This window comes from Hydra vulgaris, chromosome 13 (assembly GCF_038396675.1).
Source record: "Hydra vulgaris chromosome 13, alternate assembly HydraT2T_AEP".
NCBI classification, from domain to species: domain Eukaryota; kingdom Metazoa; phylum Cnidaria; class Hydrozoa; order Anthoathecata; family Hydridae; genus Hydra; species Hydra vulgaris.
Window position 1 is genome coordinate 47,733,725 of NC_088932.1, and position 25,012 is coordinate 47,758,736.

At 29.8% G+C, this 25,012-nt stretch overlaps 1 protein-coding gene across 1 annotated transcript; it reads right to left on the minus strand.

Moving 5' to 3' along the window:
- Positions 1 to 4,480: 4,480 nt before the first annotated feature.
- On the minus strand, positions 4,481 to 15,691 carry LOC136089949 (zinc finger MYM-type protein 1-like). Its single transcript, XM_065816050.1, has 6 exons — positions 15,015 to 15,691; positions 14,248 to 14,890; positions 12,456 to 14,172; positions 12,281 to 12,383; positions 6,348 to 6,596; positions 4,481 to 4,561 (listed from the first exon to the last, which is right to left on the minus strand). The coding sequence occupies exons 2-6, from the start codon at positions 14,873 to 14,875 to the stop codon at positions 4,481 to 4,483; spliced, it is 2,778 nt and encodes a 925-aa protein (XP_065672122.1). The 5' UTR covers positions 14,876 to 14,890; positions 15,015 to 15,691.
- Positions 15,692 to 25,012: the final 9,321 nt, after the last annotated feature.

The window sequence follows — 25,012 nt, forward strand, 5'->3', positions numbered from 1 at the left end:
TTTCTACATAGCAGAAAAACTTGCATCAAACATCATACCTCCGAGAAATGACTTCAGCTACTATCTTAAAATCTGCAATCCTACCTCATTTTTTATATCTTTAGTTACTCCTTAAGAAATTATAGACCTTATATCCATCATGAATCCAAAAAAAGGTATTGGGCCAAACAGTATTCTTTCAAAAAAACTTATTCTTGCATCTCAAGAACTTAGTTACCCTTTAAGAGTCATAATAAATGAATCATTAAATCTGGAATCTACCCTGACTCATTTAAACTTGCTAAAATACCAATCTTTAAAAAAGGCTCCAAACAAGATCACTGTAACTATATCAATGCTATCAAGCATTAACAAACTAATCGTAAAATTTATGTATATTAGGTTATTCAAATTTCTACATCAATTAAATATCTTATATAGGCTGCAATATGGATTTCGCAAAAATCGTAGTACAAACCATGCCTTAATTGATATTACTGAAACAATAAGAGAGACTCTTGATCAAAAACAGTTTGCTGGAGGAGTGTTCGTGGATCTGCAAAAGGCATTTGACGCAGTTTATCATGAAATCCTGCTATCAAGGTTATGTCATTGTTGTGTCAGAGGAATTGCTCTCCATTGGTTTAAATCGTACTTATTCAATCGTGTTCAATTCGCGGATATTGCTAATACAATTTTTACTATCAAACCAATATCAACAGGTGTTCCTCAGGGCTCAATCCTTGGTCCTCTTCTCTTTCTTGTATATATAAATAATCTTTACACATGTATCAAATATTCCAGAACTTATCATTTTGCTGATGATACCAACCTATGAATAGGTGAAAAATCCCTGAAAAAATAAAATGAGCATCTAAACTATGACTTATCATGTTTGGTTCAGTGGTTTCGTGCAAACAAAATTTCACTTAATACAAAAAAGACCGAAATTACTCTCTTTAAATTTAAAGACGAAAAAATTGAAAAAAAATTAAATTTCAGAACAAGTGGCCAAAAACTATATAGTATTAATAAAATCAAGTACCTTGGTGTAATACTAGATTAAAGCCTTTTGTTTAATCATCAATTAAAGTTGATCTTTATTAAACTGAGTCGTGCAAATACGATGCTAGCAAAAGTAAGACATTTAGTAGACTATGAAACCTTATTAAATATCTGGTATGCCATCTTTGGGTCACACCTTAAATATGGGTGCCAGATATGGGGACAGAATTATACTTTAAATAAAAAGAACCTTTTAAATTTACAAAAACAGTCTTTGAGAATATTCCACTTTCAGCCATATAATTTTGACTCTGATATACTATATAGTTTTTCAAACATAATGAAATTAGATCAAATGATCTACTTGTTGAACAGTGCCTTTGCATGAGACGTTTCACACCAAAATATACCATTGGTCTTTAACAATAATTTCAAGCTTACAGCTAATATCCATAACCACAATCTTAAATTTGTATCATACACCATCTTAGCAATCTCATCAAAGTGGACAATTAAGTATGGTATCACAACAATAAAAAATCATTCAATTCATTCCTGGAACTCCCTACCTATTGAAATTAAAAAACCTACCAAAAATGTGAATAAAAAAATGTTTATTAAACAAGTAAAAGATTTTATCAGGCAAATACCAAATGAAACTACAAAATAAATATATCAGTACATGTGTATGTATATGTGTATTTGTGTAGAGTTTATATGTGTATCATATATGCGATTGTTTATAATATTTATGTGTGTATATATATATATATATATATATATATATATATATATATATATATATATATATATGTATGTATATATATATATATATATATATATATATATATATATGTATATATATATATATATATATATATATATATATATATATATATATATATATATATGCATACGTATGTATGTATTAGTATATGTGTGTATACATACATATACGTACATATGTGTTGTATGAGTGTGTGCTTTAATTTTTGACTTAAACAAATTAATAAAAAACTTGATTGGACATACCTTTTTTTATTAAGTTATTAAGTACTTCATTTTTTAAATATTTTCTTCTAATAATTTTAAGAATATTTTCTTCTATTAAAATAAAAGTCATTATTTCTTAGAGAACAAATTCCGGACTTCCCTTTTCAATTACACCCTGAGTAAAGTTTTAGTCAAATTCTATTGATATTTATCATCAGGAGGAGAAGACAATAATAAACAACGAGCATATATTAAAATAAATCAATGGACATCCCCAATTATTTTGTACAAAGCTGTGTATCTTTTTAATTACTTGCATTTTGATCAATATAAGAAGAAAGAAAGGGTTTTAAACATTAAAAATTAAATTCGGACTTCCCAAGGTACATACACCCTGTTTGGTATGTATTTATTAAACATTTCTTAAGCATAAAATTTAGACAGTTAAATTATTTGCTTAAAATGTCGACTAATTTTTAAGTTCAAATAGTTCTCCAAACAAAATGCCAATCGGAGTTAGTCCATTGAAAAAAAAGATTGGAAAAAAATGTAACATGTTTTAAAGACAAACATCCAAAAAGCGAAAAATTTATTTCGCTTCAGTGATTTTTTTTTTATTGTTAAGCTTTCTTTTATTATTGTGAAGCTTTTTTTATTAAACATTTATAATTTTATCTTTATATTAAATCCAATGTAACAATAATGAACTAATATTCTTATAAAAATAATTTTTATAAGAAAACTAGTTCATTATTGTTAATGCTACATTTTTTTTACAATTATATTTTTCAATTGCAATGTTGAAAACATTGCAATTGAAAAATGTATTATAATATAATTGAAAACATTCCAGTTTTGCTAAAACTTTAAGTAATTCTGAAGTTCAAAATTTAGTTCAATCTGTGTTTGCACCATGTAAAACATTTACTTTTCCTAAAAATTCAAATAGACGTAGCTTTCAACTTGCATGGATAGATAAATTTCCATAGCTTATTTACTCAAAGATATTTGATGGCACTTACTTTTTGTCATGTGCACTTTTTGCTTACAGTTTTCATTCAGAATGTACTATAGTAAAAAGGCTGTTCAGTAAACCATTTAACTACCGGAACGATGCTTCCGCTCACTTTAAGAAACATGTATTTGGAAAAAAAAATTATTCTAGTCCGCAGAAACAAAGGATTGCATGTTAAAACTGCTAAAGTTGTGTTTCCTTTATCATCATTTTGGTCTTTTATAATAGAGCTTGATACAACTGATATAACCTCTCGAAAAATAGTTAATTCACAGATTTCTGAAAATCGTAGATTGTGTTACCAATTATTGAAACAATTATTTTATGTAGGCGCCTTGGTCTTCCTTTAGGACGTTATCAAGATAATTCGAAATTTCATCCTGGTAGAAGCGAATCTCCTACTGCAGGAATTTCATCAAACTGCATTATTTTCGTGTCAAAGTTGGCGATAAAATTCTTGAAGATCATTTAAAATATCATTAAAAAAATGCATCTTGTATATCAAATACATCTCAAAGTGAGCTGATGAATTGTTGCGGGAAAGTAGTTACCGACAAAATATTAGGAAAAATCAAAAAGTCTCAATGTTTTTCTATTATTGCTGATAAAGCTTCAGACAGTTCAAATAAGGAGCAGCTTTCTTTGGTTATTAGATTTGTTGATTCTAATTTAAACATAAAGGAAGAATTTGTTAAATTTAAACATTGTTTAAATAGTGTTACTGGCCAACGTTTATTTAGTATTTTACTAAAAAGTATGTTTGTTCATTCCTTGGATATTATAAATTGTGGAGGACGATCTTATGATGGTGCTGGAGCAATGGCTGGACATACTAAAGGGTGTCTGATCGTTTTATAAATTTGAATGCAAAATGCTATTTTTACTCATTGTTACAGCCGCAGACTTAATTTTGCTATTTGTCCATCATTCAATGTGCAGTCTATCAGGAACCTTTTAGCTCATGTAAAAGAGGTATCATGCTTTTTTAATTTTTCTTCAACCACGCAACAAAAATTAGAAGAGCATATTGGTTAACACTATTCCTTTGTTAGACCATGTGAGCACTGAGTTAAACACGAGGTTTAATGATACAACTTTAAAGTGTTATAAAGCACTTGTCTTAGTTCCTTCAAAAATGATTCCACAAGTTCAGTGTTCTAGTGATACTATTTGGAAAGATCATGTCATATCTTTCAGTGACATTAATATAACAGACTTACCAAATCCACTGGCTTAATTAGATGAGCTTAATCTGTGGGAAGTATATTGCGTAAATTTTAAAAATGAGCTTCTGTCTAATATTACCAAAACATTAAAAGCAATAAATTTTCCTGGATTTGAAGGCATTAAATATTGTCTTAAGTTACTTGCTACCTTACCCTTAACATCGTGAATGTGAGCGAACGTTTTCTTCACTTTAACGTCTAAAAGATTATAAAGAAGTACCATGGTAGAGGACTGCCTAAATGGTTTAACTTTAATGAATATTCACACAGAGTTACCTATAGATGTTGAAAAAGTCATTAACAAGTTTGCTATAAATAATCGTAGGTTGTGTATTAAATAAAACTTTAATAAAAATATAATAAAAATATAACATATAAAAAATATAAAAGAATTATCTTAAAAAAAATAACTCTTTGTTTAACGACTATTTTCATAGTCACACATCTTTGTAAAAACTTTATTTGACATTAAAGAGTACAGTAAGTATAACCCCCAATTTATTTACTATTTGGTTTACAACTTTTTTTAGTGCGCTAAAGTCATGGTTTCGTCAAATAAAGTTAATATTGCGTCAAATGAATTAAAAAAGCCAAATTTCGCCAACAGTAGATAAGGAATAATGTCGAAAACATCCCAAACCAAGAGTAGTATACGAATCAACCAATAATGACTCATTTACTCCTTGCGTGCTCTCCCTAAATGAGTCGATACGTGTCGATACGATAGTTCATGTCGATACGATAGTTCAAGTCGATACGATACTTCATGCGTCCTGTCCTTAAATCTAAAAAAGTGCAAAAGTAGGGATTTTTAAGAATTTTTTTTGCTTTATATAAGATTATCGTGTGTAATTGTTAGGCGTTGATGCTGACTATGATTATCATCATTTTCTTCTGAAAATAGATAGCCTGCGAAGCGATTATGCTTGATAATGGTTAGCATCATGTGCGAGAAAATATCGGCGATTGCTTAGCCGTCTTACCTCATATAAGCGTTTGTCAATGAGGAAGGAGGGGGGATGCTAAAATTTAACATTTTGGGAAGGGGTTAAAATTGCAAAATACATTACACCACATTCTTTGAAACTTTATGACAAAAGATTCTATGCAATCTTTATTATTTAAACCTAATAAAATATAATAATGACGATATTTAAAACTACATAATATATTTTAAAAAAAAGTCACTAGGCAGATTTAAATGAATTAAATAGATACATTTGATAGATAAACAGATGTTAAACAAATAACATAAAACAAAGGAGTGTCAGTATTATAGCTCTGTCCTTATTGTTATTCACAAAGTAAAAACAACATTATTATTTGAGCAAAACCCGACTACATAAATATTATTGAAACCCGACTGCTTAATCCTTATTGAAAGCATGTACATTTATCTTACCTTACCTATGACATACGGTCATAGCAGTTAAAATTTGAATTGTCGTTCATCAAATTATTGTTAGCCCGTGAAAAATATAAAATGAGCAATTTAGTAACCCGTTAAACGAGTTTTGGTCGTTTTGTATCACATTCACAATAGACGCTAGTTTACATCTCTACCCCCTATTTTATTGCTGATTATGATAGATCTTTATCCTGACTAAGATTCCTAAATGCATAGACCTGAAAACCAAAGTTCTCTAATTTTGATGTTGAAGTGTCAAAATAATATTTTAAAAACGCTATTATACGCCTTTTTTTTTTTGAAACATGACTAAGTTAATTGTTAAAGCGGTAAACATGAAATCATTAAAATTAGACATTACATCCCGGTTTTTGTTTCGCTAAAAACATATTTTGGAGAAATTTGTTGTGTATTTTCTTTTTATTTTAGTGATTTTTTCTTGTAAAAACTACGAATTTTAACAAGTTTTTTGTTATTTTCAGGTTATATCACATTTTATTAGATATATTAATGGATTGAAATAGACAAATGTTACAATATTCTAAAACAATAATCGTACGGGAAATTCATCTACAACTTGGCTCCAAAAGTGAAAATAAGAGTATTCTTTGAAACATTGCGCTCACTTAAATTCTGACAAATAATCGGGAATCATTTCACGATTTGTGGGCCTAAACATGGCTCTTAATTTGGCTTAGCTTCTTTGCCACATTGCCTCAACCCTTTTTGTTGTAACATTTGTTGCGGGATCATCAAAGTGTGAAGTATGGGTTGCCGTATCATGTTGAAAACCTTGTGTTACTAAACCTCGGTATGCTGCCCACATATCGCTCCATATTTCAGTTCCAGAACGAATCCATTGTATAATGATGGGTAATAAGGTTGCTACATCGGGTTGCGCTACAGGAATGAGTAACCCTTCTTTAGTCGCTGTATCATAGGCACCAAAAAGGTGCTTATGATACAGCGACTAAAGGAGGGTTTTTCTTATAGCATTGTTTTTGCATGGATCTCCAAATCTTTCCCTCGACATTATGACAATATTGTTCGTTGCACTGGATGTTACATCAAGGACAAATGATATTGGTAGTAAGTAAATCAAACTCCCTGCAACACCGGATGCACTCGTTAATATTGTTTAAAACCTGCGACCAATTTCCGGTAAATTTAGGCTCTTAAACTCAATAATAGTCGGTCGTCTAGCATTCGCCATTTTATTTTTAAAACAGAATTATCGAAACATTTCTTACTGAGAGTCTACTGTCGTCACCTGGTTTCTGTAGTTTGAAATCTAATTCTAAAAGAATTAGATTTTGTGTTTTGCTAATTTTTTGTATCGGAATGTTTATAAATACTTTTGGAATTTTCATAAGTATTTTGATTACTTTCAAACTACAGAAACCAGATGACGTAATTAAATAGTGAAATTTTAAAATGTTATAATAAACGATGGCGAATATTAGCGTTATTGATTTATTTATTTGACACTTCAACATCAAATTAGAGAACTTCTTATGGGTTTTTATGTCTATGCTTTATACGATTCCTAATCAGGACTAAATTCGCTATCATAATCAAATATAATAATAGGAAGGGGGGGGGTAGAGATGTAAGTAAGCGCCTTCACAATATATACTAGTTGCTAGCCAAATATATATTAGATTTCCTATATTTTTTAATCATAACTTATATCACTATCCTCGGGCTGTTTATCCGATTATAATTTATGTTACTATAAGAGACAAACGTTTAACAAAAACGCCTTATACTCAGTTTTTTAGTCAGAATTTAGTCTGCCGCCGTATTCACATCTCTCCGTTTAACGGAGAATTTGAGTGACCGATTCTAAACGGCTTTATTTCCCTCTAACGGTTTATTACCCGCTGCGATAACTGTATCAGTTAAAATTTTTGCGTTAGCCAGCTCCGTTAACTGTCATTACCACTTTCATGTTGTTTTTGTCGCGCGTCTAAACTTTGCAACAATTTTGTTTATTTGGTGAGTCGCAGCCAACAATTTTGTTTATTTGGTAAATCGCAGCCGGTGATTTTCGGAACAACGATTGTTGAGTAATTCTTTAAATATAATTTAAACACGTACTATGCTAAAAATTCAAAGTATTTGTACCCACATAACACTTAGTTTCATTTTTAAATTTATTTTGCCTCTTCAACTCGTACGGAATTCACATTTTTTCATATCTCTATTATCTTCAATTTTTGCAAACAGATCCAAATATTAAAACCGAGTAATTTTATTTGTACACATTTCAAGCAATCGCAATCTTCTTTATAAGCACCAATGTGGAGGTTTTATTCTCCTAGTGTTTAAGCTATATAATAACTCCAAAATGAGATATGTACCATGTATGTGTTATTTCTGTTTAAGAAACTGACAACTAGTTATTCAAAAAATATTTAAAAATAATCTTAACAAATAATCTTTTCTTAGGCAAAAATGAAGTTTTCTAAGAAATTTTCCAAATAAGTGATAAAAGTTTCAATTATGTTTATATGAATATAAATGCATATATATTATATAAAACATATATGAATATATATGCATACATACATATATACACATAAATATATATATATATATATATATATATATATATACATATAAATATATATATATATATATTTATATACATATATATATATATATGTATATATGTATATATATATACGTACATATATATATACTTATATACATATATCTATATATATATATATATGTATATATATATGTACATATATATGTATTTATATACAAATGTATATATTTATATATATATATATGTATATATATATATATATATATATATATATATATATATACATATGTATATATATATATATATATATATATATATATATATATATATATATATATATATATATATATATATATATATATATATATATATATACATATATATGTACGTATGGAAAAAAATACATACTGAAACTTTTAGTCCCTGTGTAATAAGGTAACTAATATAATATATATAATGATTCTGACTGGGAGGTAATCCACTGGCATTCTGAGTGGAAGCCCTCCTATGAAGACCAACGTATCAACAAGAAGTAATCCGCAGGTGTTTGCAGTGGTTGTCTGTCTTTCATTTTATTGGTGGAAATCAAGTATTGAGATATGACTAAGGTCACTGACCAACAAAAGTATTTTATGGTTTTGAAGGTTAACAAAGCAATTAAAGAGCTAAAGAATGACTTTGAAGTGAAATTTACGGAAAAAGATGCAGTAATAGCTGATCTTAACAAGAAAGTGAAAAGTTTAAAAGAGAGAAATGCAAATGTACCACCCTTCTAGTTCACTCGCTGTTTATTACAGCCAAATTGCTAAGCAATCAGCCCAAATAGGTTCCGAGCTTCACTATGCAAGCATCAGTTTCAACAAGTCATGAAAAACTATCCAATAAAAAGTCTAAAAATGTTGTAATTGTCAGTCAGGCTAACTCACAAAATAGTACCGTGAGACAGATGACGAGAACATGGTCAATGGATTAATACGTTTGCTGAACAGACGAATAATAATATAATTGACATTGAGACTAAAATCTAAAGTTGCCTTGGTAAACAATACATCAGAACCATAAGTTGTTGAATTTGAGAATGAAGTAGCACGATACGAGATAATGACTGCAGCCAAGAAACTGTCAACAATTGAGGTATATATAAGACCTAACCGCACTTCTAATGAGCAGACTGAATTGGCAATGACTGTGGGATTATCAGCACAGGGGTATTGAACACAAACGGCTTGTTTCAAAAGTCAGTTATATCAATGGCATTTTGTTGAAAAGTTGTTAGACCATTTTTTTACTACACTAATAAGTTATAGAATTTCATTTTTGCAATTGCTAATGCTAAACATTCACAAACTTGTGCAACAGTTTTAATAAATAACTCTCCATTGTTAATAAATATAAAAAGTATATGCCCATCTCTTCAATCAATGCTCCTTTCGGTAGCCAGTGTAAAGTTTGCGACAATATATTTTTTTAAATTGCATTAAGCATCATTTTTGTCTTGGGAGGCATAATACCTTTAAAAATTATAAAATTATTAAATCGTATAACTAATTAGCAATAGGATAACTACATAATAAAATAAATAAAAATATAAAAATGAGGTAAGCGAAATGAAATAAAAGTTTATATATAAAATATTTATGTATGTGTATATCTATATATATATATATATATATATATATATATATATATATATATATATATATATATATATATATATATATATATATATATATATATATATTTTAGGCGCTGAACTTATGAAAAATTTTCGTAAGTTTTGTTAAACGCAACTGTGCAAAACTCATATACGTATCTTATAAATGTATTTTATAAAATTATAATATAAATAAAAAAATGGAATTTTTTATCGTTAGGGTGGATAAACATCTAAAAAAATGACACAAGTAGTAGCTCTGCGTTACATGAGAGCTTTTTTGATTATTAGTGAGTTTCATTGAAATATCATAAAAAACGTTTTTTTTTTCTTTACACGTTTCAAAGTTTTTTTTTTCTTTACACTTATCACAAAATTCCACGACTTTTGGTCAAGTATTTTATTTGCTACTACTGAAAAATCAATTTTGACCTTAATTTTGAGTTCTGATTTTTTTCAATGCAAAATAGCCTATTTTATTAAACTATGTAAGCAGAAGGTAGTAAGGTTTTCCTTGTATGAAGTTTACATCTTGACATAATTTGCATTAAAATATATAAAATTTATATAATATATGTAATGGCTAGCGTGATTAAATTGATTTTCCAATATTGTTTTTGCGTAGAATAAAGGCGACGTTATTTTCAATGAATTTTCAATAAGTGGATTTAAAAGAAAAATTGAATTAGTATCTATTTAAGGAAGAAAAAAAGGGCTGGATTGGGGCAAAACAAAGTAACCCGCCCCTCCCTAAGGTAAAAGTGTTTAAAAATCACATCCATTAGCAATGCACATAAATTTTGTTCACTTAAAAATAAGCAAAATATGAGAAAATCCCAAGGCTGCTATGTTTTAAAACTCTAGTTTGTTTTATTACTTAACTCGCATTAAATGAATGCCAGATATCCCAACATATAATGCGCATCACCAAGTTGCTTAATCCTTTTTATTGAGCGGAATACTAAGCAGACGAAAAAGTATAAAAATTATTTTAATTTCCGCTTTGAAAAACTAGACACAAACTTTTAAAGATAAAAGAATTCACTCATTATAATTTTCAACTTTAGTTGCAATGTAGATGGTTATACATGCTGAAGGAAGATGTTGAAGTCTTTTGCTTTAATAACAAATTTTATGTATGCGGTTTAAGCAAACTTAATGTTAGTAAATTCAAGCTATAGCCTAATCAAGTCAAAGTCTAATATGATTCATGGATAGCACTAAAATCTAACTCAAACCTAATGCAATCTTGTTTTCTAGACCTGTAAATAATAAGAAGTTTATTCAGCATAAAAATTTTTGTGCGGCTACTTTAGGCGCGGAGCCTGACAGGGTTTTAATCGATCTTCTCGCCTTTAAATTAGTATTAAGTTAATATTAAATTTCAACAACATCAATGCACATGGAATAAGGAAGTTAACAAACATTGTAAATTGAACGTAGTTATGCAGAAAGCCACTAAAAGCTTCAACTGAGATAAAAGCATGTGTCTAAATGTTGTATATTAAACCTTGAAAAAAACTTTTTGTAAGGTGATTACAGTAATCTATAAGAGCCCTATGTCTGGTTTTAGTAGAGCATAAAGTTGACTTTTCGTCGGTTAATATCAATATTTTGACAGAAATTGTTGGTTGGCTACTTTCTGCATAACTATGTTTAATTAACATATTTATGTTGATATGCCAATATAAATCCATATCCACGCCTATTATTTGCTTCTATATTAAGTTCTTCTCAAAAACAGTATTACATTTTGTGTTAAAGTATGTGAAAGTTTATGTGTAAGTAACAAAGGTTGTGTGAGGGAATGTTTCCTAATCAAAATTTTCTCTACTTGATAGGGACAAGAAAAAATGCATATTTTATGAGGGTGTCCTTCATAGACGAGAATTAAATACTTATTACTAGTTTTGTTTGGAGGACTTATTCTTACGGTCTTATCTCAAAGCACCGCGAAGAAGCATATATTAAGAATTATTAATTACGCCTCCTTCCTAACGGATGTAGAAAACTTGTCTAGAGGCGGCTTTCGAACCCCGGATCGCTGAAGTCTAAGACAAGTACGTTACCCACTGCGCTGCACGTCTGAGACTCATCACCTTAAAAGCTAACGATAACCTAAAATTAATCTAATTACCTATTAATTATCTTACTGCATTTAACATCATGAAACTAAAAAACTAATTAACATAAAAAAACAACTGAGAACTAAATAAAATTTATTTTATATTTATGATCACACTCACAGAAGAAAAATAGTTTGTGTATAAAAAAAAATGTATATACAGTGAGCAAAAAAATTAATCAAGCACCATAGTAAAAACTTTTTAAAACTGAATTTAAACTGAATTAAGTTAAAATTTATGATTTTTATATTAAATAATTAAAATTTATATATGAATTTATCGAAAAAAGCAGTGCCGTGGCACTGTTGATTTTTGACGTGGCATTTGTTGATTATCTCCTCATAATTTAATTTTCTTGCCACATCGTTCTCAATTGACAGCATCGCCAGAGAAGACAAGCGGTCATCAACCATTGTTGACCTATAAAAAGTGAAAAGAAATGCATAGAGCTACATCTATTATGTATAAAGTAGCAAGATTAAATATACTGACCTATGAAAAGTCTTAATCAATTTTAGCTTGCTGAAGCTACGTTCAGCACTTGCGACAGTTACTGGTGAGGTAAGGATTATGCGTAACACAATGGCAAGATTTGGATAAGTTTCTTGCAGCTCTTCTTTATAAATGTAATTAAGAAAATCATGTGCAGATTTCATGTGAGTACTTTCTTTCTCCTGTACCACTATGACAAATCGTTTTAATTCCATTTCCAGATCATCCGAATCTATATCGCCAAGCTTTGCTTGCAAATTTTTGCAATATAAAGACAAAGAATTTTCTTTACAGATTTGAATAAGATTCTCAGAACGGTATAGGAAGTCATAGAGCTCTGTGATACTACTGACTTGTTCAAAACGCTCCTTTACTGATCCCATTGACATATCAAGGAGTGGTAAAAAGAAATCAACTTTAAACTTCTGTTCTAATTGGATGGTGTGAGCTTCATCGGCACACTCGTATGAATGAATCATCTTTTTTTGTCGGGAACGCACTTCTGGAAAAATTTTTGCAATGTCCAACACTTCTGCGATTTCTGATGCTTTCATGTGTGCGTCTGAAAATCCAGTTTCACGATATTGCTGAAGAAATGTATATGTGGCCTTTATTTCACTATCCAAGACATCAAGGGAAGTTGTAGAGGACTGCAGAAGCTTACTTGATTTGTTAATTTGGTATAAAACGTCATACCAAATAACGATTGACAATATGAATGGCCATGTCATCATATATTCCATCAGCGAACATACTTCTGTAGCTGTTGCGCCATCTCTCTTCTCTAGAGCATACACTTCCAATTTTTCTAATGCCTCTAATATCTCTTTCAGGTGATAGCGAAGAGGTTTCACACAGTTTATTCTACTTTCCCATCTGGTATCGGATTGAGGCTTGACAGAAATGGGTATACATGACTTTAAAATATGCCATCGAGCAGGAGATGATGAAAAGAGTGTATACAATCTTGAAAGAACTCCGAAAAAAGTAATTGCACTGTTGGATGACTTTGCACCGTCAACAATGACTAGATTAAGTGAATGGTTTGCACACGGAACATATAGAGCTTTGGGATTCATTTGAAGAAGCCTAGCTTGAACACCCTTTGCCTTTCCTTTCATGTTAGCACCGTTATCATAGGATTGGCCTCGACAGTCAAGAATATTTAATTCCCACTTTTTTGTCTGATCTAGAAAGGCATCCAAAAGCCCTTTTCCAGTGGTATCATCTACCTTGAGATATCCAAAGAAATTTTCAGAAATGTTGATACCTGTCCCAGGAATGCAAACTACTGATCGTAGGATTATGCTCATTTGTTCTTTATGTGAAACGTCTGGCGTACAATCCAAAATAATGGAAAAATATTTCGCTTTCTTTACTTTGGAAAGGTTTTCGGCTTCAATCTCCTTGGCTAACAATTCAATCAACTCATTCTGGGTATCATTGCTCAAATAATGTTCATTAGTTTCATTCTTCTGAATCCGACGTAAAAGTTCATCGAGCACACTATCATACTTCGCCATCAATTCAAACAACCCAAGAAAGTTTCCATTGTTCTTGGAACCAATGACCTCTTGTGAACCACGGAATCCAAGATTCCTCGCAGAAAGAAATAGAGTGATGTCTAGTAATCGTTCCAATACTGCTCTCCAAAATTTTCGCTCTTTTTGAAGCAACTTGTATTGATGCTCATCAATGGTTGTTTGATTCATTATGCCTGCAATGTTGAATTTGGTAAAATATATAAATATTTATTATATTTAATGACAAAATTTTTTTTAAAACAGTTTACCTTTTCGTAATGTCATCCACTGTTCAAAGCACCTGAGATGTGTACTTCCTGTTTCATGATCATTCAATTTTTTGGATAAACCTTCCCATGTGTTCATCCCTTGTCGGAATGGTGAATCTGATATACCAAAAAGTTTGCAACAGAAGCAAAAAACTTTATTACTTTTCATAGAATACACAAGCCATGACCGTACAATAGTTTCTCCATTCTTCATCTGTCGTTTATAATAAGTCACTGAAAATCGTCGTCTTTCTTGATTGTGTGGAAAATCTATCTCAATTTGCTTTACACCACGTTCAACAATGTCACACCTCTGTGCATCAGAAACATTTTCTGGCCAATCAGAAGGATCATCACTGAGAAAAAGAAGTGGCAGTGTTGTGGCAGTTGGTATACACTCACAGATTGCCATATTAGAGTCTCCTTCAGCAGACAAACCAAAACAAGAAACAGAATCATTTTCTGCATTGGCTGTAACATCATTATTGGTTTCTGTTATTGCTACTGATTCACCATCAGCTTGAACTGCTGGTTTCAAAAATTGTGTAAGTTTGGGGTACTTAGTTATTACTTCCCTGGCTGCAGCTGCTTCTCTTCTCTTAGCTGCACCACTTTTCACTTTCTTCATTCCAATAATTAATACCTAAAAATAGAACAGATAGTTTATAAAATTTACTTTTAGGTCCTACTATAGTACTATACCTATTTAATTTATACAAATAAATTAAATGAAAAATAATAATGTCTCCTAAAAATAATAAACTTACCGGCTCAGCTGATTCAGCCACGCTCACTACGAATTTTGAATAATGACGATTGCGTTTCGGTTTAACCAACTACACACACATCATACAGTCAAATGAAGCAACTGACACGCAGAAATCAATATTTCAAATCGTATTTCAACTCACAATTTTTTATTACTATTCTAGAAAGTTATTAAAAAAATTAAAGAAAATACTTTTTAAAATATTATAAAATTTTAAAATGTTGTATTGCTGACGGCCCACCGGGAAATATCCCGGTGTGAAAACTCCATGTGAAATAGGAAAACTCATCTTTAAATAAACTGTTCATTATAATATAAATTTGTCAATCTAGTTTGTTTTATTTACATAATTTTTTGCATGCTATTTATGATATCATAATTTGTATTATAATTTTTATTGGTTTGTAACAATTCTATTTGTCGGTTAATATTTCTCTGTAATGTCTTCAAATTTTGATTTTATATTTATATCCAGAGTTTTAAATTGTTATTTAATCTTTTGAAAATGTAGTATGTTAACTACGAAACATGTCAAGATTAAAAAATTCCGTGTTTTTCATAAAAGTATGAGTAAAAATTTTAGAGTTAAGCTACTATATAGATACAGAAACTAAACAAGGATGTCCATTCTCATCAGTTGTTTTTTTTCACATTAAAATTGTCTTAGTAGCATTTATTTTATTTTATAGTTTGAATATAATTGATAATTATCTGTTAAAATAATAAAATGCCATAAAAATTTTTATCATTTTTTAAAAAACGGGCCCCTTATATCTCGTGGGCCCCCCCCCAAATGGGTGGTTTGGGGGGCCTTTGCCACGGCACTGGAAAAAAGAACTAAAAAGTTAACAGAATAATAATATAAATTACGAAAAATTACAAAAAAAATAAAAAATCAAAAAACCAAGGCAAAAAAATTAAACATGCATATTTTAAAAAATTAAATTAAATTAAAAATAAAGAAAATTGATATAAAATTAATAACGCGTAGGTCCACTATTTGATTGAATGACGGTTAAACAACGTCTACGCATTGAATTTACCAAGTTTCTGGTAATCTCTGACCCGATTTCCGACCAAAAACTCGAAATTAAGTTTTTCAGATCGGCTTTCTTCGAAATTCGCCGATCTTTTAATTTTTTATCGACGTGAGCCCAACGATGCTCGATTGGGTTAAAGTCCCAATGTGATTAAGTGATTGAGCAACCCATTCGAGCATTTTGAACCCTGAAACTTTTAAATATTCGTCGACCGAACGAGCCCTATGCTCACTTAGGATCACTGTCGTGTTGAAAGATAAAATTATCTTTCAACCCGACGATTTCTGCAGATGAACTTAAATTATCTTTCAGAATTGATTTATATAAATATTGATCCATTCTCTGATCAATAAACGCCGACTCCGCTCGCTGCCATACATCCCCAGACCATATTATTACCGCCACCGTGTTTAGCTGTGGCATTCAAACACTTCAATTGAAGCTCTTCTCCTGGCTTCCTCCATATCTTTACAGCTCCATCAGAGCCAAATAAATTGACTTTCGACTCGTCAGACCAAATGACTGAGTCCCAGAACTCTTGTGGCTATCCACGTACTTTTTTGCCCATTCGAGCCGCTTCTTTCTATTGATTGGGCTTATATACGGCTCGTTGCGTGGTGTTCGTCCTTGTAAATTCGCTTCATGCAAGCGACTTCTAATTGTTTGCGGTGTGAGAGGCAATCCAAAACTCTCCTCCAACTCTTTTGCTGCTGCTGTGGTTGAAGATCTTGGATTAATTTCGAATCTTTTGATCAAAGATCGATCTTGACGCGCCGTAGTCTGTCGTTTGCTTCCTCTTCCAGGTTGATTTTCGAGGTTTCCAACTTTTTTAAACTTTTCCTCGATGAATTGAACGGTTCCAGGCAATATACATAGCGTTTTAATATTGATCTTTAGCTTTGGTCACCTTGCCATAACGCAATTACTCGTGCACGAAGTCCGATCGAATGAGATGTGTAGCTTCTTTTAGATTTTATATTTTCAATGCTGGTCATTGCTGGAAAATTTATTAATATAAATATATAGTTTAAATTAATATAAATAAATAATATACTTAAATATAATATAATTTTTGATACGTATATATAGTTATATATGTATATATAGTTATATATATACATGAATATATATATGAATGAATATATATATATGTGTGTATATATATATATATATATATATATATATATATATATATATATATATATATATATATATATATATATATATATATATATATATATATATATATATATAATTATACATATATATATGAATATATATATATATATATATATATATATATATATATATATATATATATATATATATAATCTTAAAAACAACCAAAGTACAAAGTACATTTATTGTTTTCCTTTTTCCGTTTTTTCCGTTTTCCAAAGTACATTTATTGATTTCCTTTTTCTGTGCGAATTTTAATAATTAGCGAACTCAATCCAAACTTTTCTAATAGTCGCTTGCACTCAGGCACTGATTCTAAATACTTTAGTACTTCATTTTTCAAAGGGTTATTTGAATCGATAAACTGTTTTAAATGCTTATTACCTAAAATAAAGTCTTCCTGGCTATTTTTAAAATTTTATTATAAAATTTTATATATTATAAAATATTATTAAATTCTGTTATAGAACTAGGTATTCCTAGCGATTTCTTGTTATAGAACTCAACGACGAAGTTGGTGAAGATGGGACAATATCACTGTCTCTGTTATATGAAAAGTTATTACTTGTGAACTTATCAGTTTCAAAATCTGAAAAGTTTTTAGGATTAAAATCTAAATCGCCATCTGAAGCTTTGTTTTTTTATTAAATAGCGAACATCGTCTAGAACTTTTTTACGTTTTTAACATCTGATATATTACCAAGAGTGTACCGACAAAATTTTTCACGGATTTCAGACAATGTTATACTGCCCCTTAAAATTTCAGATTCAAAAATCGAACTCAAGGAAGGTACTTGATTGCCAGAAAATGTTTCTCTCTGAACCTCTCGAATTCGCTTACTAGTTTCTGCTACTTTGTTCATTTTCTCAACTATGGCATATGATTTTTCTGCTGTGTTTACATTATGGTATAACCAATTGGCTGTATTTTGCTTAAGCTCAGGATATTTATCATGCACCAGAGTTGTTGTGTATTTTCTAACAATTGTTGGGTTAAGACATGATCTACCAGTACCTTTTTGCCAAAAAGATGAATTTTTTACTTAGCATTGATGAAGAAATCGGACTTCCACTCTATTTTAAAAATACATAGAAATCATCTTTTTTTGATACACCATCTCATCTAATCAGCATATTCCATAAAATTAATATACTTTTTTACTTATAAATATAAAGAATGGCTTAAAACAATGTGAGCTGGTCCTTTACAACTTGTTTTACGTTTCATTACATTGACAATGAAAGCCTCTTTTTTTTTCTGTTGAGTTTTTAAATTCATTTAAAGTGATGTTTGATATTGCTCCAGGACGAGAAGTATTGTCAAATATAATACAAGTTAGTAAGTAATCTTTTGCTAAACAAAACGCTGCTTTTGTAAGTTTAATTGTGCTGCTTGAACTAATATTCATGTTTGCATCACGAACAACCTAAGAGTTCTATCTAAGAAAACAATTTCTTCCGCAGATGGGAAGTTTTAAAGATCAATTTTATCCTTCTCGTACCGACTCTCTTGTATAGACTTTCTATAGAGTTTTTTCCCACTTTTTGTTTTTTTTTTGTGAATGTTTTTCGTTTGTAACAATATCAGATCTTTTCCTTTATAATACAAAAATCTAAAAAAAGTTTTATCGATCCAAGATAAGTTTTTATGGTACCGGGTTTTTTATTTTCCTTATTGAGCTTTGCCATCCACAAGCTCAGAAAAGAATGACAAATTAGATTACTGTAGTTGATTTCAGAATCACTTTGATACCTAAAAATTCCCAATATTATACCTTTGTGCTTTAAAGAACATCGTTTTGGTTTCTGACCACCATCAATGCTTACAAGCTAGTAAACAAATTCATCAAAACAAAAGAAATCGTTTGAGTCGCAATAAAGATTTGCTGTAAAAAAATAATTTAAACTTTATTAAAATAAGGGGTTTAAATTATTAAACACAGAAACATAGTATTTGTACCTTTGTTATTAAATCTACTAGACAGACACTGGGAAGCAAGCCACTCTTCATCACTTTCTGTTGATGTATCTATGAAATTTGCACCTTGCCGAAACACTTCTCTATCAAAATAAGGTTCTAGGCTTAGGTTCTCATCTGATTCTGCTAATGATTCTGATTGGCTTGTTGATCGCTCATAGACAAAAGTAGCATTTTCTACCAGAGGTTTAACATCGTTTTTTGGGACTTAAAAATATTATCTTAGATGGTTGTCTTAGCCATATCTTTTTACCTCCTTCGAACAAAAACTCATAGGACAAGTTTGTTTTTATAATTTTTGAACCTTCGAACGTCCTTTTGAAGGTAATAAGACTTTTCGATTAAGGTTTAATTCAAAGTCTAAACGTGCATTTGATGCCCTTAATTTCATCCCAATTATGTTTTCTTAATTTTAAGTGTCTTTTTAAGTGAGCAACTAACCTGAAAGCAAATTAGTAAAAAAATTATATTGATAATATATAGTTAAAAATAGCAGATAAAAATAATTAAAAAAAAAAAGTTAAAGGAAAATGTTTATGAACATTTAAAAGAATTAGTATAAAAATAAAAATCCAATCAAAAAAAGAAACTTTCCACATGTGGCGCAATCAACTTTACGCCTTGATACTATCTTTTTTCTTTTTTCACAATTCTAAAATAAAATAATACGATGAAATATTTGAAAATAAAAAACATATTTTTCTGAACAAGTCAATGCATATCACAGATGTACTTCATCTAATAGGAGCAGTTAGATCAGGATAAAGTGATACCGAAAGCAATCATTCACAGCATTCTTTTTCAGACTTTTCGACAAACAGAATTATTTTTCTATATTAAGGTTAGTTAGTTTGCTTACAGATTTTGGTAACACACACAATGATTACGTGATCCACAATCACAAACACATCATGTTTCTGTAATTGTATTATGCACTTACTTAGTTGAAAGAAAACGTTTTAGATTTTTATATTATCCTTGAGTAACTAATCCATGTTGTTGCAGAATAAAAAATTTTTGACAAGCGACAAGCCTAATATCCACTTTGAGTTGGTATTTGTCCACTATATTTGCAATATTCTGGAGTCTTCTTATTAGCATTTTGTTGACGCTTTTGTCCTCAATCTAGATTTTCCCTTGAGTGCGTCGATAATCCAATCGAATACCGCTTTCGAATCGGTGCAAGATGTGCAAAACTTTCATTTTCCAGTTAAGGCCTATGTTTAATCCTTTAATTACTGCAACAATTGTGGACATGTTTATATGTGTTGTGTCATCTTTTCTTAACCAACCAAGCGTCTTCGATTACGTTGTCATCAACCTCGACAACCATGATTAGTGCTATTGAACTAGCATCTAACCAAGTTTTTGCCTCGTTACTATAAACACTCCAAATTCCTTTAGCAGGATGGTCATTCCGTGTTCATGGAATTACTCTGTCTGGTAGTCCACCAATCAGCATTCACTAAACTCTGTCTAATGTAAAAAGCATTTTAATGAAATGTACACTATTCGGGGTATAAAATGCAAGTTAAATTGGAATTTAAACACTATTCCTGAAACTTTTTCAATCAAATTAAAGAGTTAATACAATGAAGACTGTTGAAACGCTTCGTGAGAAAGGTTCAATACACGAAGAAATAATACTAATTGCAGATAAATTTTAGCTTCAGAAACAGGCACTAAATTGTAGTGGTGTCTACGTGGGTGCAGATGACAATGGTACTCTGTACAAAAGAGTTGTTGCATTTATAATTGTTATTTTAAAGAAATCTATTCCATATGTTATAAAAGCAGTACCTGAAAATACCATGTGGTAAATGGCTTTCGCAGCAATTGTCAGGTTCTATTAGTTTTCTTTCTCTTTATTTGAGGAGTTGTTACTAACAATCATTAAGCAAATGTAAATGCATTTAGTTTGTTTTATTCCAAATTTGGTAATCAGTTATATTTTAACTGATGGTCCAAATATTAAAATATACTTCTTTTATGATAGTGTTAACATTGTTAAAAATCATTTACTTATAATATAAAAGATGACGTCTATAATTGTCTAGCTGGTTATATTACTTGAAGAGATTTTCATCTTCTACATTCTAAAAATGAAAAATTTCAAGGTAATTTTAAAAAAGTTCCAAAAATTACATATCGAAGCCTTCACCCTGGTAATAAAAAGCAAAATACTTCTCTTGCACTGTTGATTTTAGATGAAACAACAATTGCCATTTTTAAAAGTTATTTTCCAGAACAAAATGACTGTTTCAAATTCAAAACAACAATTTAGTCCTAATAAACTTGTTAATGCATTTGTTTTTGATGATGGTATAACCACAATTTTTAGGCAACTAGCTGATTGGATTGAACTTTGGCAGAAAACTCAATTTCAAGGCAGAAAACTCAATTTCATGAAGACTCAATTTCAAGACAGAAAACTCAAATATCAAAACAAGCATAATCTGCTCTTATCGCAACTCTGCGTTCTCGTGTTACTCGTCATTCAATTAGTTCTCATCCTTTTTCTGTGACTGTTTTTAAGTGCTCTAAAAAAAGGAACTGTTTTGCATAATATATAATGATGATATAATAAATGTAAATTTACCTTTGTAATGAGTAAGAACTTAACTGCACTTCAGCCTAAAACGTAGGAAGTTTGATAAAAGTATAATATAATGTTAATAAATATAATATATATATATGTATATATATATATATATATATATATATATATATATATATATATATATATATATATATATATATATATATATATATATATGTGTGTGTGTGTGTATGTGTATATATATATATATGTGTATGTGTGTATATATATATATATATATATATATATATATATATATATATATATATATATATATATATATATATATATATTTATAGCGCATATTTATATATGCAATACACGCACATTTAATTACATGAAAATCCTTCTTTAATTCTTTCCACTTTTGCGAAAAGATACAGTATTCCTTCAGGGAGCAACATCTTTAATGTATAACCATAAGACTAAAAAAATATATTTATAAAAAAAACTTACAATATGCTGAGTTTTTTACTAAAATATATTTTCAATAATAGAACTATATAAATAATTTACATCAATAATATGAACATATTCATATTATTTTTACTTTATATTTACATATTCATATTATTTTTACAATAATATGAACATATTCATATTATTTTTACATTCATTTTTACTAAAATATATTTTCAATAATAGAACTATAGTAGTAATTTACATCAATAATATGAACATATTCATATATATATATTTATATATAGATTAGGGTGTTGTATATATATATATATATATATATATATATATATATATATATATATATATATATATATATATATATATATATATATATATACATATATATATATATATATATATATATATATATATATATATATATACATATATATATATATATATATATATATATATATATATATATATATATATATATATATATATATATATATATATATATATATATATGTATATATATATATATATATATATATATATATATATATATATATAGGTTAGGGTGTTGACTTTTTTACTAGCTCGTTTTCCTGTATCATTCTTTGATGAGCATTTGTTAAAGATTAGATCAAATTTTTCTTTCTAGGTGATTTAATAACAAAAAATGTCCCGCACTAAAAGATTTAAAAATTTTTATTTTGCTTTTTTGCATAATTTTTTAAGGTGCCTTTGAGCAAATACAAAATTGAATACAATTTTCAGAGTCCTATATATGCAATATATTTTATAGAGTCACCAAACACACAAGAAAGCCAATTATTTATAATAATGTCATTGGACAGAATCAATCTTGTGGATATTGTCCTTGCTAAGGAAGAAGTCATACAGGTCTTGCAAACTTTGATCGCAAAACTTTAGGCGATGTTGATTCGTATGTTTTCTAGTGTTTTTGCCAGCATCTGAAACCTTTTGGATAGTCATTTAGCACCGCATATAGTTTTTCGAAATCTTGGGCGCGAACAATTGACTGCTAAACCAATGGTTGGCCCATAGGAGGAAACAAATTAACAAATTTTACGCAGATATTAATTTGTTTTGGGCGTCAGAATAAAAGCAAGACGGGCTAGAATGGCTTGAGAGTTCCAGCGTGCATTGCTGATGTTTGGGATGTGTTGAAACTTTACGAAGGGAATCTAATTCATCCCAGTGTGGTGACGGAAGACATGAGTTAGCTGGTAAAGAAACTTTGTGTTGTCTCTCAAGCCGCCTGTTTCCTTAATCTCATTTGTACTGTTGCTGAAGGCTGCTTTTAATTTATCATAATTGCTCACCAAATCCTTCACAATGTTTCTTGATTTAGTTGATTCATTGAGTTCATCGTCTATGACAACGCAAAAAATGGTAGGTAGTCTTGGCACAAACGGTTTTGTCAGTGGAAACCACCAATTTGGATTTTGCTCTCAATTTGCTTTTATACAAGTTCTCATCCTCTTTGCATAACCATTTATCTTTAACCTTAGCAAAGTCAAACAGTTCATTCAATGCATTAAAGTTTTGCTTCTTTCTGCAGCGCCCGTAGTCTTTTAAAAGTTTTGCTAATTTTTGCACAAATGACTTGAAAGTTCAATAATTTGATTCATAGGGCTTTAAGCTTCTAAAATGTGGTAGTGGTGTAGTGGTAGAGCGCTCGCCTCACAAGCGAGAAGTTGCAAGTTCAATCCCCACCATGTTCTACAGCATTACTTTTCTTGTCAATAACGGCATAAGATTGCTCAGCTGTTCTTTAATTGCGGCACAACAAATTAGCAGTATTTTGTTTCATCTGTGGATACTTTTCGTGAACCAAAGTTATCGTATATTATCTAAGAACGGTTGGAGTTAGACAAGTTTTACCAGTACCTTTTTTGCCAAAAAGATGAAAATTGTGCAGAAAGCATGGATGAAGATATTGAACTTCCATTCCAACATAAAAATACACAAGAATTGACATCTTTGGATACCCCTTCAAGCAAATTACGCATAAATGTGATGTACTTCTTAACTTTCATATATAAAGAGTGAGTTAACACAATATTAGCTGGTCCTGTATAGCTGGTTTTATGTTTTATCACACTTACAGTGAAGCAGCCATTTTTTCAGAGACATTTTTAAACTCATTTAATGTCATACTACAAATTGCACCAGGACGAGAGGCATTGTCAAATATAATACATGTTACTAAATAATCCCGGGCTAGATAAAATGTAGCTTTTGTGGGTTTAACAAAATTGCTCTTATTAATGTTCAAAATCAGTTGGATCTTTTTCATATCGTCGTTCTTGTATAGATTTCCATTAAGTTTTTGCCCATTTTGAAATTTGGGTTTATATTTTTGGTATGTTTTTCAGACGTAATTATGTCTAACTTTTCTTTGACGATACAAAAGTCAAGAAAATGTTTAACAGATCCTAGATATGTTGCAATTGTACCAGGCTTTTTGTTCTCTTTATTTAACTTTATCATTCATGAACATAAAAATGAATGACAACCAAGATTACTGTAACTAAACTCAGATTCATTTTCATGCCGTACAATGCCTAGAATTATACCTTTGTGTTTAATTGCACTTCTTATTGGCTACAACCACCATCAATGCTAACTAGCCATTCAACAAATTCCTTCATGAGCTGGTCTTTTAAACACGAGGTCATATAAAATTTCTCAGACAGGTCATCAAAATCAGCTGATTCATTGGATTCATCTGACAAATGATAACTTCTATCACTATTAAAATTTTCAGT

Coding starts and splice junctions, on each gene's coding strand:
- LOC136089949 (XM_065816050.1), bottom strand. CDS start 14,875: ATGAAGAAAGTGAAAAGTGGTGCAGCTAAGAGAAGAGAAGCAGCTGCA. Junction 14,173..14,247: donor GTGGATGACATTACGAAAAG/GTAAACTGTTTT, acceptor TCAACATTGCAG/GCATAATGAATCAAACAACC. Junction 4,562..6,347: donor CAAATGTTACAACAAAAAGG/GTTGAGGCAATG, acceptor TTTTTATTAAAG/TTTTATTTAATACACAACCT.